The 20652-nt window shown below is 37.2% G+C and overlaps 1 protein-coding gene across 2 annotated transcripts in view; it reads right to left on the reverse strand.

Annotated features, from left to right (window-relative positions):
• Positions 1-20652, reverse strand: part of LOC106879737 (ras-related protein Rab-5A-like) — a 147113-nt gene that overhangs the window by 57609 nt on the left and 68852 nt on the right. For both annotated transcript variants that reach the window (XM_052976264.1, XM_052976263.1), the window contains exons 2-3: positions 12351-12430; positions 8947-9028 (exon numbers count right to left, since the gene is read on the reverse strand). In XM_052976264.1, coding sequence (XP_052832224.1) covers positions 8947-9028; positions 12351-12406 — 138 coding nt within the window. In that variant the 5' untranslated portion in view covers positions 12407-12430. The remainder of the gene's footprint in view (positions 1-8946; positions 9029-12350; positions 12431-20652) is intronic.

Raw genomic sequence — 20652 nt, forward strand, 5'->3', positions numbered from 1 at the left:
AGGGTCAGTTGGGCACCATCTGTGAGAAAAACAGCCCCATGATGCAATTCACTCTGCTAGAAATTTGAAATCAACATGCTGTACTGCTTGGCATTTGCGCCAGAAGCTCCAATATGAACAGATGGTGAACACACAGAACAGTTGGCTCACTGTTTCCCCAAAACATGTACCAAGAGTGATAAAAATCAAACATCCAGTCAACATCATGATATTTGGAGTGATCACTAGTGATGTGACATTATGCCTCCATTCATCTTCCTACATGGTCTCAGACTCAACACAGAGGCCTACATCAAGTGCCTGGAGGAGTTAGTGCTGCCCTGGCTCAAGAGGCTGGCTGGTGGAAGATCCTCTGTCTGGCAACAGGACTCTGTACCATGCCACACAAGCAGGAGAACCCAGTCATGGCTGTCAGACTATTTCTGCGATCACATTAGACCTGACATCTGGCCACCTAACTCCCCAGACTGCAACCCCCCTTGATAATTATGTGGGGCGCAGTTGAGCAACAAAACTCCTTGTGACACCAAAGACGAATTGAAGGCAAGGATTATGACAGCATTCACCAATTTAAACAAGGAGACCATCCAGAAGAGCTGCAGGAGATTCCAAAGTCATCTGGAGGCTGTGATTGAAGCCAATGGGGATTTTATTGAATAAATTTACTTGTTAGTATTTCAAGATATTTTTATGTAATTTAGGTAAATATATCTGTTAAAATGAGATGCCAGCATTATTTTCATTTTTGCGTAATTTAGACAACAATATATTCACTGCACCGTGTGTATGTGTCCCTTCCTCCACTACTTGACAACCGGTGTTGGTGTGTTTGTATCCCCGTAACTTAGCAGTGCAGTAAAATAAGTCGACAGGATAAGTACCAGGCTTAAAAAAAGGAAAGTATTGGGGCTGATTCATTTGACTAAAAATTCTTTAAGGCAGTGCCCCAGCATGGTCGCAGTCTAATGACTCAAACAAATAAAAGATAAAAAGAGGAGAAAGAGAGGGTGTATTTATGAACTTCTTTTTACTGTTAACCTAAGAGTCCTAGTAGCTAAAATATTCAGAAAATTACACAGCATTTTGAATGCACGGTATAGGTTTTTAACCTGTCAGTAAATGTGAAAAAGACTGAAGTGTTGTTCTAACTTAAACTGGGAGTGCAAATCAGTCCCTATAGTGAAAAAGATCATATACTGAGGCAGCACAATTTCTGATGGCAACAGCCTGGATGTAGATAGAATTGGTTGGTTACAATTACAGTTACTTTTGAGAAGTTCAATAACTGATTGTGGAAATAATATGGCATAAAACTTATCAAGAAAATGCACTGAGCAGTAGTACTATCTTGTTTGTTATGTTCTGCTTAAACTTACAAACTGTATTGTCACCATATGAAAAAAGCTGATGAGCTGTCACCTATGCTTGTTACAATCTATAATGAACATTTCTAATCAAAATGTCCAGTAAAGGGTAAATATGTCTAGTGCAGAGTCTATACTGATGCAATCACAATTATGCTTGGTGGGGGTACATAATATGTACAGACATTAGGATATGATTCACATGGAAGCTGCAGAAGATGGGCCCAGAAACTTCATTATGATGAAGTCATCAAATGAAGTAGATGGCCTGAGTGAAACTGCATGAGAGAAAACAGCAACTGATCACAAACACGAGGAGAGGGCAAGGATGGAAGGAATAAACGTTACAAAGTCTAATAGGGTGAAACAACAGGAAGAAAGAAAGAGAAACTACAGCAAGGTCAATTATGTTGGGATTACCAACAATATTCTGCAATAATTGTGGTCAAGGTTGTGCTTAACCTAAAGGGTTACAATCCAACAAAAGAGCAAAACATTGTTGATGAAATTTCTTTGCCATATTCAAAATGGCTTTGCATTCTGGATCCAAATTCCACCGAAATTGAATTTGCTTTTCATCCTTTTGGGGTTGATAAATTAAGTACCTGTTGAACTCTGGGATTGATGTAATCAGTTATCCTCTCCCACAAAATTTCAGGCTCTGTGCCAAAAGTTAGAAAGAATAGTTTTTATTATTGTTATTATATGATTGTTGTTGTTGTTATTCTTATTACCATAAAAGCAGCAAGCTGGCAGAATCATTAGCATGCCAGGCAAAATGCTTAGCGGTCTTTACATTCTGAGTTCAAATTCTGGCATGGTCGACTTTGCCTTTCATCCTTCTGAGGTCAATAAAATAAGTACCACTTGAGCAATGGGGCCAATGTATTCAATTTACCTGTTCCCCTGAACTTGCTGGCATTGCACCAAAAGTTGAAACCATTATTATTATTATTATTATTATTATTATTATTATTATTATTATTATTATTATTATTATTATTATGTAGTAGTAGTTCTTGATGCAGAAGCCACATTAGAAATAGTAAATAAGGAGCTGTTTAATGCCAAACTGCCCACTCTGTCAGTTGAGAGATATTTATAGAGAGGGTGCTGGAGTCTTAAGCACTTTGAAATTTATTATTGTATGTTGATTCATCAAGAGGGGAGGAGACAGAGGAGATAAGGAAGGAAGAAAACGACTGAAAGAGAGGGAAAAGAAGTAGAAGCTAAAGAAACATAAAAGATAAGTTCTGAATTTAAGAGTGCCATAAAACTCACACTATTTTACTAACAGATAATCTGAAACACTAAGCATATTTATAGCAATACACAAACGTGTGTGGATGTGTGTTTATGTGTATGCTCATCATCATCATAGTAACGTTTACTTTTCCCATGCTTGCATTGATCAGGTAGATGACAACAAGGCAAACTTTTCTATGGCTGGATCCTCTTCCTGATCTCAACCCTCACCTGTTATCAAGCGAAGTAATAACCTCCCCCTCCGGAGTATCAAACAATGATCAGCTTCAACATATTTTCATAGAGAACTGGAAACAAGCAATACCATTTACGTAAATTGTGAAGCTTTTGGTTACAGAGTGTGACATGCGAAGAAATCTCAAGAAGCTTGAAGATTCTTTTGCAGCAGACTGCAAGTAAACAACAGCAGACTGTAAGTAAACAACAGCAGACATACTGAAAACAAAGACAAATATAAACCCACTCACACACATACATAACAATCCTCTTCGGTTTCCATTTACCAATTTTACTCACAAGGTATTGATCAACAGAATTTGAAGAAATGGTTACGGTAGAGAATACCAACCAACTAACCATAGTGGGACTGAACCTCTAACCATATAGTTCATAAGTGAACTTTTTAACTACATAGCTGTGCCTGCACATTTATTTATTTATATATGTAGACAGATGCAGCAATCATGAGGTCTTGATTTTAATTCCACTGCATAACATCTTGATCAAATATCACAATACCTTGTGGGTAGGTGATAATTGTCTGAATGGAAGCACTTCAGATGAATTGTGTCTGTAACATAAAGGTCCACTCTTGTCATAATTTTATACTGATTCTGCCTTAGAATTACATTAAGCACACACACACACACATATATATATATATATATATATATATATATATATACACACTATGTGATCAAAAGTATCCAGACACCCACCTGATAATGAAGTACAAATTTGGGCCACTCTCCACTGGGAACAGTGGCAGTCAATATGGTGTTGGCCCACCCTTAGCCTTGATGATAGCTTCCACACATTGTAGGTCATGTTTAGTGGCAGGGGTCTATTGTGATTTTGTTTTCATGATATGAGAAGTGCTTGAGATTTTAAAGACGAACAAAATGTTTAAGTTAAAACCTTCCATGTGGTTGAAACAATTAGGTGGCAGGTCTCCTGGGAAATGGCAGCCCATTCTTTGCAGAGCATCGAAATGAGCAAGGGTATTGATGTGGGTCAATGTGGTCTAGCATGAAGTTGGCATTCCAAAACATCCCAGAGATATTCGATGGAATTTAAATCAGGATTCTGCATAGACCAGTCTATTAGTGGGATGTTGTTGTCATCAAACCAACCCCTACAACCCCTGCAGTATGGACAGGTGCTCGGTCATGTTGAAAGACACAACGGTCATCCTCTAACTGGCTTTCAACGGGAAGTAATATGAAAGTGGTTAAAATGTCAGTGTAAGCTTGTGCTGTGATAGTGCCACATAAGGCAACAAGGGGGCCTAGCCCCCTCCAGGAGAAATATGACTACACATGACTCCATCACCGCTGAATTTCACAGTCAGCACTATCCAGACTGGTGCATATCATTCACTAGGTATTCGTCACACCCACGCACTACCATCAGATCACAACATTGTGTACTGTGATTCATCACTCCACACAATTGTTTTCCACTATTCTATAGTCCAGTTTTGACACTCTTCACACCATGCAAGCAGGCATTGGGCAGCTGTTCTTCTAGGGAAACCAAGCTTCCACACCTTGTGCCAAACAGCTATTATAGTCGTTGGAGTAGATCCTGTCGCAGTTTGGAATTTGTGTGATGGTAGTGAGGGGTGAGAGAAAATTATGCTATATGACCCTCTCCAACTCTTGACAGTCTGTAAGGGTTAACAAGGGAGGTTGGCCCAAGGGAGGTTATACACATCCTCTCATGTTTCCACATCACAATTACTTTAGAATCAGTGGACCTAGGGACGTTCAGGAGGGTGGAAATGTTGCATACAGGCTTAGTAGACAAGTGGCACCCAACCACCTGACTATGTTGAAAGTCCATTAGTTCCACAGAGCATCCCGCTCTGCTGCTTAGCACTGTCTGCTAGCTACTGAGATTGCTGACCATGTGTTGCACATGGAAAATGGTAGTGCTGTGGTGCCCTCTGTGATCTACTGTGTTGCCCTTTATGATAAACACACATTTCACAGGGCATCCAGACACTTTTGATCACATAATGTATATATATGGAATACACAGCCACTTTCACACGAATTCGATGAGCCAGGTTTAGTTGATCAATCAACACTCAGGGTCAGAAATCCTGAGATACTATGGTGTGTAGTATCTCCTGATGACCCCCATACACTTGCTGGCTTCCAGTATGTGGAGCTTTCGACTGGTAGCACTTACATGTGCAAGTTGTTTGCAAAACGTGTGTGTTTGTGTTTGTGCGTGTGTGTGTGTGTGTGTATCTTATCTTTTATCTTTTACTTGTTTCAGTCATTAGACTGCAGCCATGCTGGGGCACTGCCTTGAAGAATTTATAGTCAAATATTTCGACCCCAGTACTTTTTGTTTTAAGCCTGGTACTTATTCTGAATTGCTAAGTTATAGGGATATAAACACACCAACACTGGTTGTTGAGTAGTGGAGATGGGGGGAGGGGACAAACACAGACACACACACACATATATATATATATATATATATATATATATACACACACACACACACGACAGGCTTCTTTCAGTTTCTGTCTACCAAATCCACTCACAAGGCTTTGGTCAGCCTAAGGTTATAGTAGAAGACACTTACCCAAGGTGCCACACAGTGGGGCTGAACCCGGAACCATATGGTTGGGAAGCAAGCTTCTTACCACACAGCCACACCTGAATCTGTACACACACACATACACACACCTATATACCCAGGTTCTCATCATCCACTGCAATCCCCACTCCTTACTTGTACCTTCTAGGCAATACCTGGCCATATATTTTATGACCTCCATACCTTGAGGGCATGTCCTAGCAATTGCCACCATCTATCTCTCTCTTCCTAACTTTACCATCATATCTATGCTCTGATCCTTATCACTTGTGAGTATACCCTGGCACTTCACCACCATCTCTCTCCTGCTCTGTCTTGCACTTTTGCTGTCTCTCTCACTCCCTCTCTCTCTTTCCCTTGCTCTTTCCTCTGGATGGGTAGCCATGTTTTTCCTCTACAGCAGCACACCTGTTTCTTCCTTCATTCTTGATAACACTCTCTTCTCTTGCTCTTCACTGTGGCTAGATAACCAAGTAACTCCTTTACATCAGCACATCTGTTTTTGTCCTCTTTTCTCTTCTTTCTCTCTCTCTCTCTCTGGTCAGTTAACCATGTATCTCCTCTATAGCAGACACCTGTTTCTGACTTTCTGTTTCTCTGTCATACTCTAACCTTTCATTGTCTGACACAAGATCACCTTCTCCAATGCCCCTCCCCACCGCCATGCAAGATACCTGTTTCTACCTCTGTCTCACTTTTACACTCCTCCAATGTCCCCTCCCCTCTCAAAATTTCTTGTCTTGCTAGTTACTTGGTGATCCTGCCAGTGCTGGTGCCACATAAAAAAACATCCAGCCCACACTGAACTAGTTGGCATTTGGAAGTGGATCCACCTGTAAAAACCATGCTAAAACTGACCTCATCTGTGCTTGGTGCCACATAAAAAGCACTCAGTCCATTCTGCAGGGTGGCTAGTGTTAGGAAGGGCATCCAGCCATAAAACTCATGCCAAAACAGACACAGTAACCTAGGATAGTCTTCTACCTGGCTGGCTCCTGTCAAAGTGTCCAACTATGCCAGTATGGAAGGCAGATGTTAAACAATGATGATGATGATGATGATGTTGATCATCGTCATCATCATGGGCAACAACTCCTACTTGTTATCTCTCTTTCATTAGACATGGCCATGTCCAAATTTTAAAATATACATATAAATACATACATATATGCACATCCATACAGAATATGTGCACACACACACACACACACACCTGCATTACCCATTTTGTTGTGTTTGAGTATGAGCATATGACTGAGGAGTTCCACATACTTTCACATATTTTGGGGCCAAACTTAGTCCATGGGATTGTGTATTCATAAGTTTGTGTATATATTTTTCTGTGAATCATGCAATATCATACACACATGCAGTCTAGTGTGTGTGTGTGTGTGTGTGTGTGTGTGTGTGTGCATAGCACCAGCACCATCCCAGATATAGGAGTAGTACTTGTAGAGTGTCTGTAAGTGTTGGCTGTTAAAATATTTTCTGACCCAGAAGAGAAAGGCCAATCTCTGAGATGCAGTCCTAGCTATATTAAATATATGCTTTCACCAGGAAAGGTCTTCTAGGATAGTGAGGCCCAGTATTTGGAGTGACTGAGAGAGCTAGCTGTGTATTGGTCATGTTTAGTGGCAGGGGTCTGTTGTGATTTTGTTTTCATGATATGAGAAGTGCTTGAGATTTTAAAGGCTATCAAAATGTTTAAGTTAAAACCTTCCATCATAATTTTATTTAAGAAGCTTTTGTTTTCAATCAGAAATAGCTGAATCACTGTCAGAACTAGAGAAGTTTCAGTTATGGAAGCAAGGTCTAGAATCAAAGGGCCTTAGAGTTAACCAAACAAAAACCAAGGTCTTAGTAAGTAGGAAGACAGACAAATCACAAATCCCCTCAGGTAGATGGCCCTGCTTGATATATTGAAAAGGTGTAGGTAGAAACTCCATAAGATGCACCTAGTGCAAGCTATGGACACGTAAGAGGTGCAGCAGTATCAGAGGAAGGTTAAGAAGGAAACTAGCTTTTGTGTGTGGAAGATGCACAGGTACAATAAACACTGAAAAAATACAGAAAATAGACTCCCTCAACTGCCATGGAGGTAAGCTAAGGGTAGTAGATAGCTTCTGTTATCTAGGTGACCAAGTTAGTAGCAGAGGTGGATGCTCTAAGAGCATAGCTGTGAGAATAAGAATAGGCTGGACAAAGTCCAGAGTGAAAGGTAGATTGTATGATGCCTGTGTGCAAACAGCTAAGCTACACAGCAGTGAAACATGAGCTGTGACTGCTGAGGCCATGCATAGACTTGAAAGGAATGAAGCCAATATGCTTCACTGAATGTGCAATGTCAGTGTGCATGTATAACAGAGTGTAAGCATCTTGTGGGAAAAGTTGGGCATAAGAGGCATCAGATGTGGTATGCAAGAGATACAACTGCACTGATATGGTCATGTGGTGCACATGGACAAAGACAGCTGTGTAAAGAAGTGCTGATCTCTACCTGTGTAGGAAACCTATGGTAGAGGTAGACCCAGAAAGACATGGGGTGAGGTGTTGAAACATGATATTTGAACTTTGGGCCTCACACAGGCAATGACTAGTGTCCTAGACCTTTGGCAATATTCTGTGCTTGAGTAGACCTGTCAAGCAAAGCAGCCAATACTGGTGACATGAGGAACGCTCCTTTCAAGGGTTGGGCCTCACGGAGGCAATGACGAATGATCAAGACCTTGGCATTATGTCATGCTTGACCCATCAAACCAAGTAAAATCACAGTCATAGCAGATACTGGTGTCATATAAATGGCACCTGTGCCAGTGCCATGTAAAGCCATCCATTACATTCTCAGAGTGGTTGGCATTAGGAAAGTCATCTGGCCATAGAAAACCAAGCCAAATCAGACTGGAGTCTGGTGTAGCCTTTCAGCTTGCCAGCCCTGGTCAAACTGTCCAACCCATGCCAGCATGAACAACAGACGTTAAATCATGATGATGATGATGATGATGATGATGATGATGATGATGATGATAGCATAATGATGAAAAATAAAGCTATTTTTCAAAACTCTGCAAAGTTCTCAAATATTTATGATATTAATAGAATGATATAAACAGTGTATATAATTGGAATTATGGTCATGAAAGAGTAGAAAGAAAAAACGAAACAAAACAAAACAAAACAAAAGTAAAATAAGGCAAAACAATCTGTGGTAGTTATTGGTGGTCATACAGTGAAGTTTGTGAGGTTGGCTATGCTTATGAGCTAAAGAAACTGCTTTCCCTAAAAGCCTTCTGTCTCTATAAGACACTAACACATTCCAACTCAGAAACATTTCTTTAAAATATTCAGCTTCATAAGATGCTAAACATAAATGATTTTAAAACAGTTATACATGAAATTGTTAACAAATGCTGAATCATATAACAAAGTATTTGCAAAATAAAATAGAAGAATCAAAATAGAAAAAATAATAAAAAAAACTAACTCCTTCTTGTCCTGGAGTGTCCCATATCTGGAACTTGTATGTAGTACCATCTAACTGGATTGATTTTGATAAGAAACTAGAACTGAAATAATAAAAAAGAGAAAACACAATATAAATTAAGCATTTTAATTTTTTTTTTTAACTAGATATAAAAAGGAAAAAACTTAATTTCAAAATCATTATTTTTGAGAAGGGAAAGTATTACACTTTCAATTATTTTACCTTATAAAATCATACAGTTGTTGGTTTGAAGGCAATGGCTACGTGAAACAAATTGATCATAAAAAGTTTCTACCATATGACTTTCATATCTCCAGCCATAAAGATGTAAAGGACAAAAAGTGTGTCAGAAGTGAACTGGCTGGAGATAACCCTTAATGGTGAACATTAATGGGGTTCAATAAAGTACTAGTCAAGTAGAAGAGTATCAACATAATCAACAGTTCCACCACCACCACCACCACTACTTGTCCCCATTTATCAAACTATATCAGTAGCACTAGCCATGCATTGATTGAGACTTTGGTTCCTTGATAGGTCAAACAATTAACTATTTATGCATACTAGTGCTGAGTAAGGAAGCTTTTGCATTGGAACCTAGAGAAGAAAAATAACTGAAGGAACCAGGGCATGACATAGAATCAAGTGAAAAAACGCATTGTACATAATGCTTTGGAAGATTCTGTGGAGAATTTATATTCCACCAGGAATCCAAAGATTCCAAACACATCTTCATTGTGATGATGATGAAGGCTTCAATAACTGTTATTTAATGTCTAGCTTTTATCTTTTACTTGCTTAAGTCACTGGACAGAACTATGCTGGGACAATGCCTTGAAGGATTTTAGTCAAACAAATAGTCCCTAGAACTTTTTTTTAAAGTCTGGTACTTATTCTATCGGTCTATTTTGCCAAACTACTAAGTTACAGGGACATAAACCAACACCAATTCCAAGCAGTGGGGGAGGGGATGACAAACACAAAAGCACACACACGAGAAGCTTCCACACAGTTTCCATCTACCAAATCTACTCTCAAGGCATTGGTTGGCCTGGGGCTACAGAAGAAGATGCTTGCCCAAGGTGACGCATAGTGGGGCTGAAACCAAAACCAAACATTCCAACTTTCTTTTTTTACTATATGATCTTGCATATTCTTATTGTTATTTCTGAAATCATCCAGCCAACATGGGCCTAAACATTGGTTGTGTGGTTAAGAAGTTTGCTTCATATATATCTTGTTCTGGGTTCAGTTCCACTAAGCAGCACTTCAAGCAAGTATCCTCTACCAAAGCCTTGGTTCAGCAATATTTTGTAAGTGAAATATAACACAGAAAATGTGTGTGTGTGTGTGTGTGTGTGTGTGTGTGTGTGTGTGTGTGCGTGTGCGTGCGTGCATTCACATGTGTGTGCAAATATATATTTCACCAATGTTAATCAGTAAAGGTTGTAAAGATTGGCAAGAAAACTGAAAAGTTGGTGTTTTGGGACAGCGTCCTCATTGATATTTGTTCTGCATGGGGTTACAAACACTCTCTATCACTTTCAGCACTATAAATGCAATAAATCATTGATTGGTCCATTAGAAATGTGAAACCAATGACACTATATCCAGAAGGAGGATTCAATAACACCCAACCAAGCATGGCTATTCATTTGGACCACTCCATATTCCCAGAAAGTAGATTCCACATAATGTCACAATCCACTTGGTCTCTCTCATTAGGCTACATCCAAATTTATTCAAGCAGTCACATGGAGTGAATGCTTAGAGAAATAAATCAAGACTAGTAAACAAAATAGACACAGATGTGGCTGTGTGGTAAGAAGTTTGCTTCCCAACCACATGGTTCAAGGTTCAGTGTGGCACTTTGGGCAAGTGCCTTCTACTATAGTCTCAGGCTGACCAAAGCCTTGTGAGTAGATTAGGTAGACAGAAACTGAAAGAAACTCGTCATATATATATGTGTATGTGTGTCTTTATGTCTGTCCCCCACTACTGCTTGGTGTTGATATGTTTATGATCTTTCTAACTTAGCAGTTCAGCACAAGAGAACAATAGACTAAATACCAGTTTAACAAAATGTAAGTACTGGAGTTGATTCATTCAACTGAAAATTCTTCAAGGCAGTGCCCTAGCATGGCAGCAGTTTAATGACTGAGACAAGTAAAAAAAAAAAAAGAAAAGAAAAATCAACTCCACCACTTGCTGGATATACAGCATATAATGTGGTAACTCAGAGTTTCTGATCCAGTTTCAATCCTCGGCTAAAACAAATTTGTTTGTCTCATCGTTTATCTTTCATCTGTTTCAGTCATTCAACTATGGTCTTGAAGGGTTTTCATTGAACAAATCAATCCCAATACTTAATTTTATTAATAATATTTACCAAACTGCTAAGTTACGAGGATGTAAAAAAACCAAGACCAGTTATTAAGTGGTGGAATGAATAATTACAAATCCAAAGATACACACACACACATGATGGGCTTCTCTCAGTTTCCATCTACCAAATTCACTCACAAGGCATTGGTTAACCCAGAGCTATAGTAGAAGGCACTTTCCCAAGGTGCCATGCAATGAGACTGATCTCAAAACCACGTGGGTGCAAAGAAAGCTTCTTAACCACACAGCCATGTCTATAATGGACCTTAAGTAAAGAAAACATTTCACTATAACCAACAGTCTTGGGTCTTGTGTCAATATACAGTCTACTAGAAATAACAGTCAAACTCCTTTAAATTACACTCTCATGAAAAATTTTTTAAAAAGGGGAAAAGAAGGATGTGCAGAATAATGTAGTCCTACTAAAAGATTGGATGCGAGTGGAATTTTTTTGAGCATATATCTGTTTGATCATAAACAACCTGCAGCTAAACAACAACTACAAGATTGGTTTTTGAAAATAAATATGTATTTGAAATGTATTAAAAAAGGCAACAATCAAAATTACAACCTAAATTTTAAAAAAATAAATATATACAAAATATAGAATGTATAGAATAAAATAAAAACATAGTTTTAGCACCAATTTTGACAGAGAAAAGAGCAACAAGTACTACCAACATCAAAGAGCTTGTTGCTTGACTGTGTCTCAAGTTGGTGCTTATAATGGACTGTATTTCATGGCATAAAAGATGCATGGCCAAATTAGAAAAACTTCAATTTCATCAGCTCATATTCAGGAAAACAGTTTTTAGTGCATTAAAGCTTATTGCATGCCCAACTTCACATAGGGGTGGTTCTTTTAAGATTTTTTTGGGACACACGCACACACACACACACACACACATGCAAAAGAGTATGTCTTATATGCCATCAAATATAGTATGTTTTCCATTAAAACCACAGCAAATAATTCATGAAGTGAAAGATGTTTTAAAATGGTTAAAATATTTATTTACCCTAAATTTGTGTCTATGGAACCAGTAAAATGTTCAAGTGTCATACGGAAGAGCATGCTACTTTTGCCAACTCCTCTATCCTTCAAAAGAACAAAAAAAAACAAACAAACATATATTCTTAAGAATTATTGTCTGCAATAATTAACATCATCTTTACAGTGTATGTGTGTGTGTGTGTGTGTGTGTGTGTGTGTGTATGCATGCAAACATGCATGCACACATACACACACACACATATGCATGCACACATACATAGACACATTATTTCAAACAGCTGAATAAAACATAGCAGTTAATTGCAACTCATTTTCTTGTATTTCTTTCCAGTGTTTATACACAACTCATTGAAACCAAGAACTTGTAATTATATCAGAATCTGAGACACACCAATCAACCAACTAAAAGTTCATAATACATTAATGTTTATATTTATCATGTTTTTTCTTTTACTTGTTTCAGTCATTAGACTGCGGCCATGCGGGAGCACCACCTTCAAAAAGTTTTAGTCAAATGAATTAACTCCAGAACTTGCATTTTTTAAAACCTGGTACTTATTCTATCAGTCTCTTTTGCCAAACCACTAACTTATGGGAATGTAAACACACCAACACCAGTTGTCAAGCAATGATAGAGGATAAACACAGACACATACACACAAACACACACATATATACAATGAGCTTCTTTCAAATTCCATCTACCAAATCTACTCACAAAGCTTTGCTTGACCTAAGACTATGGTAAAAGACACTTTCCCAAGGTGTCATGCAGTGTAACTAAACCTGGACCCGTGTGGTTGGTAAGTGAGCTTCTTACCACACAGCCATGCCTGTGTTATTAATACAAAAAAAAAAAAAAAATCAAGCAAACATATAAGTTATTGTGGCACAATGACAGTGAAATCAAAGTGTTGGATTACTAATGATTAGGCTAGAAGCTCAAATCATATTACTATCATAGTGGTTTTACTTCTGAAAAAGGTAATTAACTGACTGCATCTTTATACATGAGTTGTTAGTGGTAGAAATAAGCGATTGTACATAAATTGTGCAAATTGCTCTAATGACCCAATAAGTGTGTCTCTCATATGCTATTTGCTCTGCAAGAAATGGCAACTAAATCTCCCTCAAAAATTGCATTCTATCACAGGAGAGGCCATATTGGATATAGTTATGAAAAGTTCAAGTCAAAATAGATACTAGTGGAATGTCTTTCAACATAGGTCTGCTGGATTAGAGTTAACATGGGATTAAACAACAATAACTACTCCAACAGATAAGCCATTCCATTCATGTACAAAGAAAACAGGCGATAAATCTTCATCTTTGCAGTTTAGTCAATTAGCACATCTGTTTGTTAACTAAGACTGGTAGTTCAAGCCCATCCAGAAATGATAGCTTTAAACTTCTAGGCACAGACATAGCTGTGTGTTTAAGAAGATCACTTTGCAACCACATGGTTTTGGAGTTCAATCTAAACTTGCTCTTGGGCAAATCATCATTATTATCATTTAGCATCTGTTTTCCATGCTGGTATGGGTAAGATGGTGTGACTGGAACTGATAAGCCAGAGAGCTGCGCTAGACTTCAGCCTGTTTTGGCTTGATTTCTACAACTGGATGGCCTTCCTGATGCCAATCACTCAAAAGAGTGTACTGGGTAGATTTAACATGTCACCAGCATGGATGCTTTTACATGTCACTGGCATGGGTGTCTTTTACATATCACCAATATGGATGCTTTTAGATGTCATCGGCACAGGTGTCATTTGCATGTCACTGGCACAGGTGCCTTTTATGTGTCACTGGCATGTACTTTACATGTCTTCTACTATAGCCCCAGAGCAACCTATGCTTTGTAACTAAATTTGAGACAGAAACTGAGTGGAAGCCTGTTGTGTGTGTGTGTGTGTGTGTGTGTGTGTGTGTGTGTGTGTATGTGTGTGTGTGTGTGTGTGTGTGCTAAACAATTAGTGCTTGTTTCTTTACATCTCCATAACTTAGTGGTTCAGTAAAAAACATGAATAAAATAAGTGCCAGATATTAAAAAAAACAACCTAAGTATTGGTATCTATTCATGTGTCTAAAACTCTTCAATGACAAACAATATATATATATATATATATATATTTTTATATATATCTGTGGAATAAAGTTACAACATGGTCTGGTTTTCATGTTTTTTATTATAGTATTTTAAAAACATTTTTTACAATGTTGAAGTGTGTTTAAACATTAAAAAAATATTTTGTAATGTTTATGAAGTTCAATTAGTGCTTTGATACATTTGTTGTAATCATCAGATTTTAAAATGTATTTAACTGACAGCTGAGTTCTTCATAACTGTAGTAAAATGACTGACTTCTTCTTTTTTGTACCTTTTACAAGGCTCCAACAGGCTGAATTTTTGGAATACAGTTTTGACTAATCAGTACGTCATGGTTTGCTGGGCACACCGATATTATTGGCATAGATCCTGCCCTTATTTTAACCAATTTGCTTGCACTTTACTTGTAATGGTTTTATGAGTGAGCAAACAGTTGGTTTCAATCGTTTTTATTTCAGTCTGTGGGAATCTTCTGTAATTTGTTTATATTCATATGTTAAAGATATTGTTTAATCCACATCATTAACTGGTTGTTATATTATTGTTGTTATTTTCATTCAGAAGAGTTTTGAACATTTTAATAAAACGTTTTTCTTTTATCTTTCTTCCAACCTCATTTGTGTCGTGTAGTTTGTGGAAAGGAAAAATTAGAAACATTTTCGGATCCATATGTTTCTCTATGTTTGCTCAATGGAATTTAGCGAACATTAGTGTTCCCAATTTGCTGTCTGTGGATTTGTGAGCATTCTGATAATGCATTCCCTGTCTCGTCAATATATATTTCCTCACAATTAGGGCATTTAATGCAGTAGATCAAATTTCTGCTTTTGTAGTTCATATCTACATTTGTGAAAATCTGTCCCTGTTTTGTTCTAATGGATCTATCAGTATGCAAGTATTGACATGTTCCAAACCTGTTATCATTACACTTGTATACTGTGAATGTTCTATCCTGTTTGATCATATTGAATTTTGCCTTTGTTAATAGTTTCTTTAAGTATGTAGTTGCCTTTTGCTTAAGATATGTGTTTGATTAGTTATAAAGTTTTTTACTTTTTCACTTTGTTTCATGATTGGCAAATTTGTTTTAATGATGTTAAAAATGTTTTGGTGATGTGGATTGTGTGTTACTAGAAATGGTATTGTGTTCCGTTGATGGGTCCGTCTTTCTCATGTTGCCCTAAGTTCTTCAATAGGTATCTATTTTGCTCATTGTATGCTATTTTCTGTAAGTAGGAGAGGGTATTTTTGCTTGAGCAGAAATCCTTTGAGTTCTATAAGTCGTGTGTTCCTGGTATTTGCATCATCCACTATAGTTCAAAATTTCCTGGCTAGACAGTACAGGATGCTGCATTTTGCGAGTGCTGAGTGGCATGATTTGAAATTTAGGGACTGGTGTGTATCTGTGCTTCTGTAATAAATATCAGTTGTGGTTGTGGTGTTGTTTTTAATTACCATTATGTCAAGAAATGGCAAATGTGTGTTGCTCATTTCTCTCGTAAATTTGAGACTGGGGTGTAACTTGTTGGGGAGGGTGTTGAATTCTTCCAGATTTTCTAGGGATTTGGTCCAAATTAGGAAACAATCTTCGAGGTATCTTTTCCGTGTGTTTGCTACATGTTTTCTAAAATTCATGCCATAGTTTTCTTCAATTTTTTTAATATAGATTTTGTTCCAAGTATCCCAATACTGAGCTCGCAAAAGCTGGAGCATATTGTGTCCCCATAGCTGTGCCTCAAATTTGGAGGTAATTTTTTCCATTGAAAACGAATGTATTGTTTTCGAGGATGAGGCTGAATGTTCGTATATAAATTTGTTAAATCAAAACTAACAATGAAGTGGATTCAGTTGTTTTCAGCAGATGTGACAGGAAATCAATGTCATCCTGAATGAAACTGGGTATGTCACTTCATAGTGGTTTTAGGATAATGTTTTAGGTTGCTCAGACGATGTGTCGGACGGGCTCGACTAGCTATAATGGGTCTTAGGTTAAGGTCTTTTGGTTGTAGTAGTTTTATATATTCACTACCTTGTTCCTTTATAACATTTTGTATTTCTTTTGAATTATGTATTTTAGGTACACCATAGAAGTTGCTGGATTTCGACTTAAAATTGGTAATATAGTCCCTTTCATTAGGAGTGAGAGAGTTATAATGTTTTAAGACTAAATAATCAAGTTTTCTCATGATGCGGTGGTCAATATTTGAGGGTATTTCACGGTAGAATGTTGTAGTTTTCAAAAGATCTTCAGCTAGAACCCGGTAATATTCCGTATCCATTACAACAATGGCATCCCCTTTATCCGCTTGTTTGATGACAATTGTGTTGTCATTTTTAAGACAAAAGGGCAGACTTTTCTAGTTTTTAAATGTTTGTTCTGACATTGATGTTATGCCTCAGTGGAAATCTGGAAAGGATATCAATGAATTGATCTAGATGTATATTTTGTCCTTTTGGCAGGTTAAATTTTGATTTATTTTTCGCCAAGGATTCGTCATTTTCATTAGTTTTATCAATAAAAACTCCACAAGTCATAGTTTCCGACAAAAGTTCTGGATATCTTCCTCTAATTCCTGATGGTTGACTATAGGTGTAGGTGTGAATTTTAGTCCTTTCATCAATAATTAAAGTTTGTCGCTGTCTATATTTCTTTTTGACAGAGTAATAATTTTAGGGTCTATTCTATCAATTGTTTCTTCTTGGACTTTTTCTTCCTCTGGTGTTTGCTGTTCTGACCCTAAAAAATAGATTCCTTTTTGTCTATTATTTCTTCTGTTATTAACATCTTTTCTCTGGTGAGCTTTGTATTTTGGTTGTGGTCAGAAAATGTTTCTAATTTTTATTCCACAAAGTATATGACACAAGTGGGGTTGGAAGAAAAATAAAAGCAAAACGTTTTATTAAAATGCTCACACTTGTTATAAATGGAAATAACAACAATAATATAACAACCAGTTAAGGATTAGTGGATTAAAAAATATCTTCAACATATGAATATAAACAAATTACAGAAGACTCCTACCAATTGAAATAAAAACAATCGAAACCAACTAAGTTTGCTCATTCATAAAACCATGACATGTAAACCACAAGCTAATTGGTTAAAATAAGGGCAGGATCTATGCCAATAATATCAGTGCGCCAAGCAAACCATGACATTTAAGCTGCATGCTGATTAGTCAAAATCGTATTCCAAAAATTCAGCTTGTTGGAGTCTTGTAAAAGGTATAAAATGGAAAAAGTCAGTCATTTTACTACAGTTGTCAAGAACTCAGCTGTCAGTTAAATACATTTTGAAATCTGATTACAACAAACGTATCAAAGCATTAATTGAACTTTATGAGCATTACAAAATATTTTTTTAACACACTTCAATATTCTAAAAAATGTTTTTAAAACACAATAATAAAATACATGAAATCCAGACCATGTTGTAACTTTATTCATTCAATTTATACATTACTCTATACACATTTACACAAATTTGGAAAATAAATATGTGTGTGTGTGTGTGTGTGTGTGTGTGTGTGTGTGTGTGTGTGTGTGTGTGTGTAAAGGAGACAATGAGCACAAAAGAAGGCAGCATGAGAGAGACAAGTTTTAATAAATGTTGTATCAGTTTAATTTATATATGAGTGTGTGTATGTGTGCATATGTATGTATATACAGTAGTACAAGTTGTTATGTGCGAGTGTGGGTGTTCTGGTGAGAAATTGCAAATAAGTAGGTGTGTCAACAAAAACGTCTTTTGTGGTATTTATTCCACCCAAGATCCATAGGCACACCCTCTTCACAATGATATTCTATTCTGGTTCATAAATACATAATATGTAAAATATAAAAATAAAATTCCAGCAGAGTTAAGAATTGAGAATGAACATGAGTGTCACCAAAAAAGAAACAAGGAAGACATGGGAGGAAGTTGCTGAGGTTGGATCTGAGTGTCAATGTTAGGACCTTAGACAAACTGAAATATAGTATTGAGGATTCATAGAATAATCATAATGTTGATGGTGGTGGTGTAATGATGATTAGGATGATGATGATAATGGTGTTGATGGTGATGATAATGGTTTTGATGATGATAGTGGTGATGATGGTAATGGTGGTGATGATGATGACAGTAGTGGTGATGGTAGTGCTGGTGATGATGAGTAGGAGGAGGAGAGGAAGAAGATCATGAGCACGATGATGACAAGAATCACTGCAACCATGACGATGATAATAATAATGGTGGTGGAAATGGTGGTGGATATGGTGGTAGTGGTGATGATAACAACAGAAGTGTTTTAACATGGAAACATTCTAAACTGAAGGCAACTAGCTCTACCAAAGTGTGCTTCAAGGTGTAGCCCTCATGGCCAAATTCTAAACAAGAAGCTTTAATATTCCAGCTAAAACTGTTCTGTTCTGCCACATCAGCAAGAACTGCCAACCTAAATTTCAACTGGAGAACTAACTCCACCACCACCACCATCGCCACCACCACCACCACAACAACAACAACGATGTTGAGGATGATGTATTAACTCTACGGCTAACTAAATAACTAGATAAAGTATAGGACTGCAGTAAATGTTATCTTATTTTCATTTATGCATTCATTTTATTGCTTTATGTATTTTTTCCCTTAATTCAGAGAAGAAACAAAAGGTTAGAGTGAAAATGAGAGAAAGAGAGATGATTGTTCTCTTCACATTCTGTGCATATGCCTTTAAAAACGAAGTGCCAGCTGCAATTACATTGCATGTATGCATACAAAAGCATATAAGGATGATGTATATACACATGCGTGAGTGCATGAGTGTTTGTACGTATATATGTGTATCTATCTATATATATATATATATATATACTTCATCTTTGTATCTGGTTTGCAAGATTCTTTATGTGAATTCATGTGTTGAAGCAAATTTTGTTTTGTTTGGGGAGAGTGTATTATCTAACACACTCACCGGTTTGATTTCCACTTATTTATTATTCATATTTTTCTTCCAAAATTTTCATTGTTTTTGCAACCTTGACAATGGATGTTGGCTCTGTCCATTATTGGAGCTGCATTCTTTTTTATCTGTTTGTGTGCATGTGTGTTTATGCATGCACATACTAGGTCTGATCAATAAGTATCCAGGCTGTTGCTATAGTAATGAAGCTAAAGCATGCAGAGTAAAGCACACAGATTGACCTTAAACTTTGCTATGCTTGCACACTATGTTTTAACATTCTAGCTCACTTCTGCTATTTACAGCAGTGCTTGGAAGGAAGGTGTGCCATGTGTGATCGTTGCATTGACCATGACAAAGAAAGTTGTCATGCTCAGAAGCCAACACAAAGTTGCAGAAAATGTATGGAGAGGAGTGTATGAGCCACACAAGTGTAGGAGTGGTTCAGATGTTTCCAAGATGGCCGAAAAATGTCAATATTGATTAATGTTCTGGGGGGCCCACAACCAGCAGAACTGAGAAAAACATTGCAATGTTTGTGCAGCTGTGAGGGGAAATCATTGAATCACCATTCATGAGTTATCAGAGGATGTGCAAATTAGTTACACTTCAGTTCAGTCCTTTATTACTGAAGATTTCGATATGAGACATGTATCCGCCAAGTTTGTGCCAAAACTGCTTCAGCTGACCATAAAAACGCTTGGGTTTCAGTTGCACAAGATCTCCTTGAATGTGTTGAGAATGATGAAAACTTTTTGAAAACTTTACATAGGTCTCTGAGCAGGTATCGCCAAGCTTCTGGCAAAATTTGATGCAGATTCACTGCGCAGCTTTCTCTGTATTAGTCACTGCAGTGATCACACACTACACACATTCCTTCCAAGAATTGCTGTAAACAGCAGAAGTGAGCTAGAATGTTAAAACTTAGAGCGCATGCACAGCAGAGTTCAAGGTCAATTTTTGCCAAGCAGCTTTACTCTGCATGCTTTAGCTTCATTACTATGGCAACAGTTCGGATACTTATTGATCAGAACATGCATGTGTATGTATGTATGTATGTATATATGTATATATGTATGTATGTATGTATGAATGCATGTGTGTGTGTGTGTGTGTATGTATGTATGTATGTCATTATTCAGTTTATTTCAAGATTTTTTGCCAATAGAGAAAGAACTGGTTTCTAACCTAGTTCCAAGGCTCCTTTATTGGAATTTCAACATCAACAACAGGGTATTTTTGTTTGTATGTATG

The sequence above is a fragment of the Octopus bimaculoides genome, chromosome 24 (assembly GCF_001194135.2).
Source record: "Octopus bimaculoides isolate UCB-OBI-ISO-001 chromosome 24, ASM119413v2, whole genome shotgun sequence".
Classification (NCBI taxonomy): domain Eukaryota; kingdom Metazoa; phylum Mollusca; class Cephalopoda; order Octopoda; family Octopodidae; genus Octopus; species Octopus bimaculoides.